At 31.6% G+C, this 14,397-nt stretch overlaps 1 protein-coding gene across 5 annotated transcripts in view; it reads left to right on the top strand.

The window, feature by feature from the left end:
- The window catches only part of Mgat4c (MGAT4 family, member C), a 72,695-nt gene extending 58,514 nt beyond the window's left edge, over nt 1-14,181 (top strand). For 3 of the 5 annotated variants that reach the window (XM_005374415.2, XM_013519560.1, XM_005374414.2), the window contains 4 exons: nt 1,851-1,922; nt 3,524-3,676; nt 9,054-9,201; nt 13,018-14,181. In XM_005374415.2, coding sequence (XP_005374472.2) covers nt 1,851-1,922; nt 3,524-3,676; nt 9,054-9,201; nt 13,018-14,159 — 1,515 coding nt within the window. In that variant the 3' untranslated portion in view covers nt 14,160-14,181. Of the gene's footprint in view, nt 1-1,148; nt 1,222-1,850; nt 1,923-1,948; nt 2,013-3,523; nt 3,677-9,053; nt 9,202-13,017 lie in introns of those variants that run through there. The other 2 variants (XM_005374416.2, XM_005374417.2) reach the window with 2 other exon arrangements.
- The last annotated feature ends 216 nt before the right edge of the window (nt 14,182-14,397 follow it).

Below are 14,397 nucleotides of genomic sequence, written 5' to 3'. Positions count from 1 at the left end.
AAAATAAATTTAGTAATAATTATTCTAATAGTTCATTTTCTTAGAAATGACCTAGACATTTTATAAATATCTATTACTTAATCTAACTTAGCATAATTTTAATGATGGAACTGACGAAAAATATTTTGAGAACTGTTTTTCAGTAGATTTCCTGTAACACCAAAAGTACTAGTCCATCATCGCAAGTTATTTTCCTGTTACCTATTTTTAAAGTACATGCTTGTTAAGTAAGCACACCAAAAGTGAAAAGTTAACTATGCACACAGTTTGTTTGATATTTTTGATTACTGCTTTCTGTAAGGTAACTGACATCAGGCAATGTTTTATTGTATATTTACTTGTGTATTCATCCTAAGGTTGAGTTTATAATTTTTGCAATCTTAAATATCTAGCAGATATATTACATTAATAAAAATGCTTATTTTTGTACTGAATATAAAAATTTTATACTGAATGCTAATAGAACATGTTATTTTAACAAAATATGTTTTTATTAAACCAGCAACTATAAACTAGCCTTAATGCTCCAATGATTTTACCAAGTCCTATGAATTTGAAAAACATTTCAATTAATTCCTGTGTTTGGGAGTTGTAGGAATATTTAGCTTAAATAAGTGCTTGTTTATTTTTAATCCATTTAGGATAAAACTTTTAACTTATATAAAGAAAATAATATTGTCAGAGTTTTTAAATATCACTATGCATAACATATATTTCTATACATAAAGATGCAAACAGATTTTATAGTTTGTACTGCAAAATTTTAATCATGAATCAAGAAAACACTGTATACACTTTCTTCTTTGCTCTACTTTATATTTTTATTCCAGTTGTTTTGGTAAAAGGTTAAATAAATTAAGGTTATTCACCAATATGAGGGCTAAAGCTTTTTGCCAGTATATGTTGTAGGAGCTTTGCGCAGTGGTAATATCATAGCCAATGAGGTTTATCCAAGGTGCGATTATTGCTAATTGAAAATATATGTTGTAGGAGACTTTTAAAATTTCGTTTTATTCAGATGTACAATCTTTGGAAGAATATGATTGCATGTAGATAATATACTAATTTCAAATGGATGCTTTTTTCTTTTTCACTTTGACATTTGTTTTGGAGGATCTTGACTATCTTGGAAATCTTAACACAAGTAGAGTCCTAAAGTTCAAGTGACTAAACCTCTAGTGGGAAGGAAAATGTCTGGCAGAAACAGAGGAATGGGAAAAGGTGAGGTTCAAAGTAATAAATGCCAAAAGCTGCAATGAAGCTGAAAGGAAGATTAAAAGGATCAGTGGAGGAAAGCGGAGCATAACCAGTAGGAGTTGGAGATCTTAGAGGACCCAGCTTGGGGAAATATTTGGTTTCCCAAGCAGGTGATTTGAATCACAGTTTCTGTTTAGAAAAACATGATGCCCAGAAAGGAACTGTACAGAATCGGTGGAACATGTAATCAGCAGAGGTTTGAGAGAGGAGTTTCAATTAACATAGGAGAAAGAGTATCACATATGTACGAAAATGAAGGACTAAATAATCATACTTGTTGTCCTGCATGAGAATTCTGGGGTCCAGTGATGAACCCTTTCAAGAGAACTGGAGAAACCCCCTAAAGAGTCAGGGAAATTTCTAGTCCTGGAGATGAAACAGTAAATTCTTTCTTCATTAAAAGAGTCAGAAAGACAAATTTTCAACCCAACAACTCTTTTTCAAAGACTAGGAGTGTAACTCAATTTCTTGCAAACTACAACCTAAACTGCCACTCTGCGATTTCCTGGGCTGTAAGCCAGTGTGCAGAGTAATCGTAAAAATCTGCATCCTAATCTTAAGAATCACAATCTGTCCTCACTCTGCCTCAACAGACTATCATCCGCAGCACTGGCTCAGGAGTTGAAATCACCAATGGATCCACCATCAATCAGCCAGAAGTGAAGGTAACAATTCAGAGTTTGCACTGGTGCCCTGTGTAAAAATTCTGGAGATCCAATGATGAATCTGATCCTTTCCAAGCTAAAGCACTCAACGTAAATAATTTACTCAATGACAGTTGTCATAATTTTTACCATGGTAAGGTAGTCTTTATTCAAAGAACTTAAAGGTAATTCATGGGGTTTTACTGTACAGGAGATAAATAGGGATCAGATCGACTTTGGATACAACAGTGAAAATTATGAAGTTATAGTCAAAAATCAGGGTATGAGTCCATGGGCATAAGATGTCTAAGAGGTTCGGGGAACTGATAAATGGAACTAATTGATTCAGGTGATCAGCTATTAATTGGATGATGGTAATAAATGAAAAATTTGATCAGATGTTAAGATCATCTGGTATGGAGGCAAGGGTGGGGTAAATTAAGATAAAAGAATAAACAGAATTTTTAATATAACAAGGCCCTTTTCTTGTTTCATGTTTGCCTCTATCGAGCTTATAGGACATAAAGGAAGCAGTATAATAACATTTTCTTTTAATTCTATCATCTGTATCACTTCTTAATTTTTTTTCCTCTTCGAAAGGTTTTATCCTAGTTATGGACAATATTGTCCTGAACACACCTGATAATTTTCACTGAGTCAGTTTTAAATACTAAGTATAAATATTATGTTAATTAAAAATGTTTGAAAGATAAGTAGGAAGAAAAATATGACTCTTCTCTGTCGATCAATTCAGATATGTTTATACTTTTAAAATGAAAGGTCAATGATCTCAATTAATTTGTGATGTGAGTATCACAATATGTGGAAGAGTGAAATGGAATAAAATATTCTCTTCTCCTAATTTTTGTGAACTTTCTTTTCTTTTCTGCAGACCGCGAGTCCTCCAAACAGCCATCCTTTCAGTTAATAGATAAAGCAAAGCAATATGTTTATGACAACCCAGGACTTATGTAGCAAAAGTCACTGGAAAACTACAGCAATTTTAACTCAGAAGTTCTTAAATATTAGTTTAGGCTTTTCCTCAATCTTTAACCTTTGTTGTGACTTTTTTAAACCCAGATTAACTATTAAATACTTTCAGTGCCATCTAGTCTGAAATTAATATTAAATCTATATTTGTTATCTTTCATTACAGTATAACCTGAGTTATAGATGTTTATTTTATTATTATATCTCACTGTAAATATTAACATATTTGTTTTGCTCTTATGTTTGTTCTACTTCTCATGGAAGTCCTAATTTTATATTATTATTACCAAATTTAATATTCATTAATAACCATAAAGCTTGTTTTTTTTTTAAATTATGCTACATCAGTATAGGCCACTACATTGAACTTATGTTAATATGTCTGACATATAATATGTAGGGTCATATCATATACTGTATATCACATGTATAATCATCTAGAGTGCCTACCTTATGTATGAAATTATAAGTAGAATTTTAGTTTGTATATTTGAAGGATGGGATTCTATAAAAGCTTCACTTTATAAAAGCTTCTATAAAAGCTTGCCATTCTGTAAAAGCTTGATTGTTTATGTATATGATGAATAAAGTCTGTATCCAAAATTAACAGTTAGGTTTCTGTTCTTTCACAGGTGAGAATGACTAAATTTCATCAAATGAAACATTTTTTTCAAATACTGGATAAAATGAGATGCTTGCGAAAGCGTTCTACAGTGTCATTCTTAGGAGTTCTTGTAATTTTCCTCCTGTTCATGAATTTGTACATTGAAGACAGTTATGTCCTGGTAAGTTTTGGAGGTGGCTTATTTTCTACTTGAAATAAGGATTAAGACAGCCTAGGCTCTGTCCAGTTGTAAACTAACTTCAAGATGTAGGCTGTTGGAATAGCCTTTGTTAGAAAAAAATTTTAACATGCTTATTTTCTTTCTATATATTTTTGGTATTACTCATACAGCTGTCAACATTACATTTGTAATTTTTATGTTTGAATATTTTCTTTAATGCTATTACATATATTATGATGCAAATATGTACATCAAATTGCAAATAAATTAGCTGCAATCTCTATACTCAATTAATATGATGTAAAACCATTAAGATTTGGGGGCTTTCATTTAAAATATATGTAATAAACCAGATATGTTTAAAAAGTTGTGTTCCTTTGTTTCTCTACTTTTCTATGTTACTATTGATATTTTCAAAATTTCATTATCTAAGTAACAATGCTATTTCATTGTGCTATTTTGTTTAAATTACACTTGTTACAATGTGTGAAACTTCTTTTGGATTTTGAGTAACCCTTGGTAGTCACCACATTATATATTTATATTCAGTGAAAAAACCTGAAGAAGAAAAGATACTGATGTGGAATCTAGTCAGCAGTTAAAAAGAGATAGTAAAAATTAGTACATAGTGGCATACAAATAAATATATTTTATGTGAAATATGGAAATATGGCAAAGATGAGATTTTATATAATTGTGAGAAATCAATTTGTCCTGTATCAAAATATTGTTATAAATATCACATCAATTCATGTCTGATGATAATATCATACAATTTTTCACTAATTTTTCTCTATCTGACTTGAGCCTAAGGTATATTCTCTAAATTTTATGTTACTATTATTATTTAAGTATTTCAGGAAATCACAACTTCTATACTAACACTGCTAAAATGTGCTTTCTGCAAGCTAGCATGGCAAAAATTTCAATAGTATCTTAGCAAGGAAGAGTGTGACAATCATCACAAAGAATATTTTCATAAAAATTTTACTTTATTGCACATGATTTGATAACTACATATTCTTTACTAGATATTATGCGATATCTTAACAGATAACCACATTAACTTAGTGCAGATTCTCTTAGGATTTCTTTGCAAATTTTTTATATTCTTTAACTCTCTGTTTTGATAGTGAAATTCTGTCAGAATCTAGACTGTTGTATTGTCTAGGTTTCTTATCTTCAGATAGATATCTTGAATTTATAGTCCCCCCATTTCAATATCTATCAAGAATTGAAATAACCACATGCTGACAAGGCTTCACCAGGTATAACGGGTGAAAATAGCAAACAAGAGAGATTTACTAATAATATGCATTTTAGGATATTTCAAACTTCAACTTAAGGTCGATGACATTTAAAGATAATGGACCAAAATCCCATGTGATTTAGCTGCTTTTTCCTCAGTGCAGTGTAAATGATAATTTAATTAGGGTGTCTCATAATAATCAGTGTTTTAAGAAAAATTTATTTCTTGCATGTCTACTGGCAGAAGTAAAACAAAATTTGTAAAGTGAGCCAATACTATTCATTGAATGCTTCCTGTAGTCAATGGCTTGTTACATTTATGAGATAGTTTCAAGTACAATTTTAATCTTTAATTTTCAACAGATCCCAAAACCACTGTACCTAGTAATAGGCTTGTGTTTTTTTGTAACAAAACTTTTAAAAATTCACTGTGTAAAAATGTGTAAGTAATGGATCATCTAATCACAGGAAAATAAAACCTTATTGCTCAGTTTTGTAAATTTTTACAGTCATCTAAACATTGATCTTACTTACCTAGTGTAAAGTAAACATGTTTTAAGGAAGTAGTTCGTCTACTAAAGAATACTTTCTCACTTAAATTCCTCTTTCTATAGCAGGTAGATATCTAATTCCATTTGTAAATCAGTCTAGGTACAGAGAAAAGATTGTTTCTTATGTTTAAAAAAATGATAATTTAAAAATACTTGTATTAAGTTATAAAAAGTGAGTTGAAGTGATTAACTCTAAGCACCCCTCTCTTATTGTGAATTCAATGATAGCATTTTATTGTTCAAATTTTCAGTGTTTTTTAGGTGTTACCCTAAGGCTTAATGTGTATAAAGATTTAAAATATTCTTTAAATGATTAATATTACACTTCATCAAAATTATTCTTCTAAAATTTTTAATGTGGCTCCCTACTAGAATATTATGTAGTATTTAAAAAGCATTTTCCCTCTAACCCCTTCATATGATTTTTTTGTAAGTTTTTCTGACTTCAGCTTCCATGTCTTCCCTCAAAAGCCACAAGGTACACAACTTTGCAAGCATTTATTTTTGTAGATTTTTCTTTTTCTATTGGGAAGTAATATCTACAATTCAAAGAAATTGGAAGTTAGAGGTAGTACAGTCTCTGGAGTTATGTCACATTCTACTCTGCTCTTTTAGTCAGAAAATCCATTTGAGGTCTGAAATCTTAGGTATATTATCACTTTAGTGTATTTGCTTATGTATTAGAGAAGGACTTGGCTGTCAGTGGGACGGGGCTCTAAGCTGAGTACAAGGAACAGAAACTGTTACAAGGCGAACCAAGCAAAGCAGACGCTGCACGCTCAATCAATTTAGCCTCTTGGCTGTGAGATTCTTCAAAGTAGCCACTAGGGTATATATTTAGTCTGTAGCTAGTCCATTGAATTGCATTTCCATCCAGAAAATGGTTGTCATAAAGCTTTGTCTTATTACTGAGAAACACACATAGTGTAGTAGCTACAAAAAGAAGGGGCCCTGGGAGAGCCTATCTGTTCAGTTGGATGCCTCAGAAAGCAACCAATGAAGCTGACTCAGGTGAAAATTGCATTATTTATTTATGCTGAAGAGTGTAAGGAAGTTTGTTCTTGAGAATTTAATAAAATACTTTCATATCAGTTCCATTTCATTTTATGTTCTGTTATGTCCTTCAATCAGGATGAATGTATTCAATCTTATCACAGAAAAGGACTAAATTTGTACATGTTCAGGATAAAATTTTAAAGAGATATTCAATATTCTGCAGTTTCTTTAGAGTGGAGCAGTGCACAAGAATAGAATGGTGAAAGAAATTCTGTATTTTCATGACTACTATGATTTTTATAGAAGTTTCTTACAGATTCTATTAATTATGTGCATTACTACAGTACTATTAAAGGTGGTCATGATAACTGGAATCTATTTAATTTCTGACAATCCTAAATTTGTTTATTATAAAACCCTAATGAGTTTTATAGGTTTTCTAGTAGAAACAGACGAAGATATTTATGTATAAAGAACTTAGTGAATACTCAATTGGTATATAAAATATTTAGTATGTAGGGTTTAATTTCAGTTATTTTGAACAACTGCATCTTATACAGATGTTAAATACCTTACCAACCTTGTAAAAGATTAGAGCATTTTTCTCTTTCCAAATTATCAGGGCAACATGAAATATAGGAGTACATAAATGAACAAATATAAAGGTTCATAAGCATAATTGGGAATATGAGAAAACATTCAGAATGAATCTTCATTTAATAAGGACCATATGGAAATTTTTTGTTTGTTTGTATGTTTTTGTTTTTTTTTTTCTCTGGTACCAGGAACTGAACTCACGACCTTGCGCTTGCCAGGCAGGTGCTTTGCCGCTGAGCTAAATCCCCAGCCCTGGAAATTTTATAAATGTCTAGTTGTACTCTACTATGTTAGTTATTATTCTAAGAACATTCCACTCTGGTTGTAGGTTTAAAATTTGACTTAATCATCCTTATGAAAGTAATGAATGTTCTAATCAAGGTAAAATGCATGTTACGTCCAATCTTTTAGAACAAAAATTTAATTAAAAGTTTGTTGACCACAAACAAATAATATCAAGACCAATATTATTTATTGCTTTTAAATTATATTTTGTCTTAATGAGTGGCAGTACATCTTATACTGAGTAGTAAGATAGATCAATATACTAACAGACAGTGAAATGTATACCTTATCAAAAAAACTCCCCAAATAATATCTTCCTAATTATGGGGTCACCAAACATAATAATAACAACCCATCTGTCTAAGCCAAACACATCAACACTTTGTTAACAATGTAGAACAAATCATGGCTTGATAAAATAGTGATTAAGTAATCGAATTCTACCATTGAAATTATATCAAAGAATGGAGAAAAACAAAAGCAATTAATAACTAACAAGATATGTTTTAATATGAATTTGCATGTTTTCTTAAATATGTCTTCTTGAAGATGTTATGTTATGAATAATCCACTATTACATGGATTAAAATGTATATTAAATCTAAAAAGGATCAAATTTCACCTCCAACAGAAGCCCACATAAAAATACAAGTGGATTTACACACACAAACACATAAAACACAAATGCATAGAACAGACTTCAGAAAGAACTGAGGACATCTCCTTGATTTGATACAAATGTATCTTCATTGAGGTTACTTGAGAATATTCAAAAAAACATACTGCCATGTCACAAGGACAGTGGCTGACTATTCTCAACAGCTTTTAATTAGAGTGAACATATAACTATTTTATTAAACATTCTTAATTTTTAAAAATTTATCCAAGAACCAAAGATTAGTTTCACTGCCATAACTTCCTAATGATTTCTAAAGTTTCACTGGCACAGAAATAATATTTGTTCTCATATTTGTCAGTGAATGAGGAGGAGTGAATGTTTCAATATGATTGGAAAATGGGGAATTTAGTGGGAACTCACCTCAGATGAAACTCTAAAGTACATCCTTTAAGATCCTTTATTATTGTAAACTTTAAGATCCTTAATTATTGTAAAAAAAAAAAAAGTTGAATTTTAACTTGCAGAGTATGGAAATTATATATTAAGATTTATTTTGAAGAAAATTCATAAATGTATTCATTGTGTATGCTGTAGAAAAGCAAATTAGCTATAATATGAAGAATGGAATGTAAGGAAACTAATAATGACATAAATTGATACAGAATTTAAACTAAATGAGACACGAAAGGGAAGCAGGATGTAGACTTCTGGAGAACAGCATAAACTGAATGGAGAAAAGATGGAAGAGGGAAGCAGTAGGCTTCAAATTGGTGAAATAAATTAAATGCATGTACTAACTTTCGAAAGTAAATTCTACCATTGTATAATAGTAACATGTACTACTAATAACATTTTTAAAAAGAAAGGAATAAAAGAAAGAGAACTTAGTACAGGGGCTCCAGGCAGAAAATCAGGTGAGGGATGACAATCTTCAAATTATGAGACCGGTCACTGAGGTTGATACAACATTCCCTTATATTAACTGATCTTCATTGCATAAGAAGAAGCATTATTCATGTTTACTGTATGTTACTGTATACTACTGTATGTTTATTTTTTCTGCTTCTTTGTTCATATGTAGGAGGGTGACAAACAGCTAATAAGGGAAACATCCACACATCAACTAAATTCAGAACGCTATGTGCATACTTTTAAGGATCTATCTAATTTTTCAGGAGCCATAAATGTTACCTATCGCTACCTAGCTGCCACATCCTTACAAAGAAAGCGTAAGTATCTTTAATCTTTTAAAGAAAGCATCTTGAATACTTTGTATGACAATGACAGTTTATCTCATTTGTATCACAATAAAAATGAGGAGATTCATTAATTTACAAGCCCTTCAATGTTTCTCCACAGAATACAAATGCTCATTAACCAAATTCTATTAATAATGAAAACATTAAAGTACCTAATTTTTATGTGGACATTTAAAAGAGTTTGAGGATGAATATCTGGGTGGGGAGAAATAAATTATAGCCACCTAGAATTAGCATACCCTCAAAGGGTCAGAGGGTGTGAGTTGTAAAACATAAAAATAACAAAGACAGCAAATTGCTTGTCACAAGTTTATTGGTTGACAAAATTACATAAGACACTAACTGTCAGTCACTATGTTATACATTTGGAGCAATAACTGCAATAAGAACAAAAAGATTTTTTTTTGTTTGTTTTTATGCAGTTCAGGCTGGCCTTGAGCTCAATTGTAGCCCAGGCTGGCCTTAAGCTCGCAATGATCTTTCTTCCTCAGCCTCCCAAGTGCCAGGATTGCAGGTGTGTGCCACCATGCCAGTCAAGAACAAAAAAAAATTTTAATGGAGTTATTATCTTTGTGGTGTCAAAAAGTCTTGTAAAACCTGCTGTGTTGGATCAGAATGACATGGGTGACTGTGGCTTCATGCCCCATATTGCTAGGGACTAAAAGATTTCTGTGACTACACTGTGTGTGTGTGTGTGTGTGTGTGTGTGTGTGTGTGTGTGTGTGATTCATAATTCTTTCTCAGACCCTGGCTCTTCTACCTTTTGGTGTCCCATGACATTCCTTGGCTTGTGGCAGCATAGACCCAATATCTGTTTCTTCGCTTTTTCACATTATGTCTTCTCTCCTAAAAAGGCCTCAGTAATTGGACTTAGGGTCCAGTCCTAAATCTAGACATATTTCATGTAGACTTCTGTCTAATTGCATCAGCAAAATGACACTTCCTAAAACATCGCATTTTTAGTTTCCAGGCACACATGACTATTCAACACACCATGTTCATTTTTTAATTGATGCCAAGAAGTACCGTAATACAATTTGCACATCCTAAGACATTATAGCTTATTGAAGTCACAGTACTGATAAACCACTAAGAGTAAGAACTACCAATTTTAATTGTAAGAAACCATGCATTAAAATGGCAAGCTATCTTTAAATGTTTTCGGTGTGAAAAAACAAATCTTAGACTAAATTAGATTCCACTCAAGGTGATTGTAATCTTCATGTACTGAAAACACATACTAGTACAAATAGATAAATAGATTCAGTGAAATTTCTAATAAATTCTGTGGAAACCAAAGGACTTACACCAGGCAGTTGTGATCGCCAAGCTGAGGAAATTGATAAGTTGATTTAGGTTTCTTTAGCGTTCTTTGCTTTCTATCCTACATCAAATGTTTAGAGTTCTTAGGGTTCATTTCATTTACATAAGGCTGCCACAATTTTTTCATCTCCATGGGTTCAACCACCTTCATGCCCCCATTGTTTGAACATTACTGACTCCTCTTTTTGCTAAATTTACTAATGTCTATTGGCATAAATGCCACCACCTTATCAAAGAGAGGTCAGATCACCTAGAGGATAAGTGGGGCAGTTTCAGTCTTGGCGCCATGCAATTTGCCTAAGTGTAAGAACAATTTGCACATTCCCTCATCACGTTAGGACTTGTTTTCCTCATCTGTAAAGGAGAATCATAATAACTGATCTATCCCAAAAAAACAGTATGTATATTTGAAATGTACATAACAGATAAATTTGCATACTTTTCTGCCTATTACGTACAAAGTCTTTCATAGATGTTGGCCATTATGGACTACTAATGAGATATGGTGGCTTCAAGGTCGATAATGGTTGCAAATAAAATGTTTGAATAGTTAAGAGAAATCAGAGTTCTAAGCCCAGATACAAAACAGGTCAATCCTGACTTAGACCTACAAGAAAGATCTTTCTTAGAAAGAACTTTTTCAGTATTGTTCACTTCAAATCATGTAGGTGTCTATATTAAATCAAAGAATATGATACATACAAACATTTCCTCACTTTGCAAATGGTTATGTATAATTTTTGTTCAGTTCTGATTCATATGAGTGTGAGACCTTTAAAACATGAAAATATGTCAGTAGAAAGATATGAAACATTCTTCAGAGGTGTACTGTCTTTCCTCAGTTTTATTTTTCTCTAAAAATATCCAAGTTCTTTAATAGGTAAATGGATGCAAATAGAGACCATGTCCCTAGTGTAAGAACATGAAAAGTAAGTGGAACCCAATATGTACAATAGATATTGAGAAAGGGAAAGAAAATGCTTGAAAGAAGACATAACTGGGATTAGGGAAAGCACATAAAGAAGGAAGGGAGGGAAAAATATATATATATAAAATAAATATGTGAAATGCATATATATATATTTATATATAGAAGGATGGCTGGGATAACTGTACTGCTGATGTCTAATTGTTTATTGAACAGCTAATGCTTTATTTTATTTTTTGACCAATTGTGCATGCTTATATCTGGTAATCTGAACAATTAATTTGAAAACAACTATATGCAACATAACAATCATTGTTGAATTCCTACCATATTGTTTGGTGAAACTTTCTATCATTCATAATTTTTTTGTTTTCATTTTTTTGTTCTCTTTAATGGTTTGATTAATCTTACATCCTTACATCTGGTAATCTGACCAACTTCCATGAAGATAAAAATGCATAATATAGTAACCACTGTTAATCCTTATGGTTTTGTTCTGAAACCCTGTATCCTTCTTGTTTTTTCTTCATTTTGTTTTTGTCTATGTTGTTGGCATTTTGCTATTATTCTTCTTTTAAAGTCTTTTTAAAGTAAATAAATAAATAAATAAATAAAAACATCCAAGTTCTTCTTTTAGATTTTACAGATTTAAATTATTATAAAATATGTTTAAATTTTTAAAGTAATATTCATGATTTAGGATATCATAAAATACCATTGGGCAATAAGAATTTTTTCATATTAATCTTATGAGAATTTTTATTTTCTAGTTTATATATAAGATAAATTTCAAACTAAATTTGTCAAAGTCCAACTATGAATTCTTGTGGTACAAGATGACGACAATGATCAGAGAAAAATGAAAATACATGATGTGTTCTATGAGAAATTTAAATCTAATTAAAGAATAAATTATTAACTTTTTCTCTTTTTCATCATTGGAGACTAATTTGTCAATCTGAATTGGAAATTCTTTCCCCATTTTTAGTTTTTTTTTTTAAAAAAAAACTTCTATATTTTTTAACATCAATCTACTTTCTCCAGTGAGTGTGTATGAAAACATTAAGCTGCAGAATATTTAAACAACTAGTTTTGCGTCACAGTTATGGGACCCATACATTATGCTTAACATGCAGCTGGACATAGTGACTCACCCCAATAATCCCAGCACTAGGGAGGCTGAGGCAGGAGGATTATTGTGAGTTTGAGGCCAGCCTGGGCTAAAAAGTGAGCTCAAGGCCAGCCTGAACTGCATAGAAAGACCCTGTCTCAAAAAGACTAAGTCAAAACAAACAAAAAAACAAAAAGAACCAAAAAAACCCCATGAAATTTTTTTCAATAGAAAATATCACTTATGCATAAACTGAAATGGATTTATGTTTAGCTTAGTATTTTATTTATAATATGTTCTATATATAATCATGCACTATAATTATTTAACAAAATAGCAAACCTATAGGAAAAGAATTTTTTGTGTGTATTACTCAAAAACTGTCTTGCATTTAATTTGTCTTCCTTCTAAATGTTTTATTTAGGATATCTTACTATTGGACTTTCATCAGTGAAGCGAAGGAGAGGAAACTATTTACTTGAGACCATCAAATCCATTTTCGAGCAGTCCAGCTATGAAGAACTGAAAGAAATTTCAGTAGTGGTCCATCTAGCAGATTTTAATTCATCCTGGCGTGATATCATGGTGCAGGATATCACACAGAAATTTGCTCATCATATTATCGCAGGAAGATTAATGGTGATACATTCTCCAGAGGAATATTACCCGATCCTGGATGGTCTTAAGAGAAATTACAATGATCCAGAAGACAGAGTCAAATTTCGTTCCAAGCAAAATGTAGATTATGCTTTTCTGCTTAATTTTTGTGCCAATACTTCAGACTATTACGTCATGCTTGAAGATGATGTCCGATGTTCCAAAAATTTCTTAACTGCCATCAAGAAAGTCATTGCATCTTTGGAAGGAACTTACTGGGTAACTCTTGAATTCTCTAAATTGGGCTACATTGGTAAACTCTATCATTCCCATGATCTCCCACGACTGGCACATTTTCTATTAATGTTTTATCAAGAAATGCCTTGTGATTGGCTATTGACTCATTTCCGGGGTCTTTTGGCTCAGAAAAATGTGATCCGATTTAAACCATCTCTCTTTCAGCACATGGGTTATTACTCCTCATATAAAGGAACAGAGAATAAATTAAAAGATGATGACTTTGAAGAAGAGTCCTTTGACATTCCGGATAACCCACCAGCAAATCTATACACCAACATGAACGTGTTTGAAAATTATGAAGCAAGCAAGGCTTACAGCAGTGTTGATGAGTACTTCTGGGGGAAACCACCTTCAAAAGGAGATTTCTTTCTTATTGTCTTTGAAAATCCAATCACAATAAAAAAAATGAAAGTGAATACCGGGACGGAAGATCGCCAAAATGATATTCTGCATCATGGAGTCCTAGATGTTGGGAGAAAAGTTACCCTTAATAAACATGTGAGACAATGTGGTACCTACTTAAGACTAGGGGAATTCAAAAATGGAAACTTTGAAATGTCAGATGTTGATCAAAAAGTTCCATTTGACATATATTGTATGAGGATACATGTGACCAAAACACAAAAGGAATGGCTAATTATTAGGAGTATTAGCATTTGGACTTCTTAGCCAATTAAATCAAAATATTCAACTCCTGAAGCACGTCTTCTTGTTTCTTTTCTTTTCATTTGTTTTCTCTTTTTCTTTGTATTTCTTTATTTTTTGGTATTTTCCTCTTCTGTTACTTTTGTTTTTTAGAAGGAAAGCAAAGGATGTGATATGTTAAAAGAAAAGTTATTCATCTTGGAAGTTTTGATTTACACATTGTCAAAAAATTTTGCTCTAATACACACGTGTTCATTTTCAT

This window comes from Chinchilla lanigera, unplaced genomic scaffold (genome assembly GCF_000276665.1).
Source record: "Chinchilla lanigera isolate Chin_1 unplaced genomic scaffold, ChiLan1.0 scaffold00004, whole genome shotgun sequence".
NCBI classification, from domain to species: domain Eukaryota; kingdom Metazoa; phylum Chordata; class Mammalia; order Rodentia; family Chinchillidae; genus Chinchilla; species Chinchilla lanigera.
Note: the sequence above shows the minus strand (reverse complement) of the source record. Positions and strands in the feature narration are given on the sequence as shown.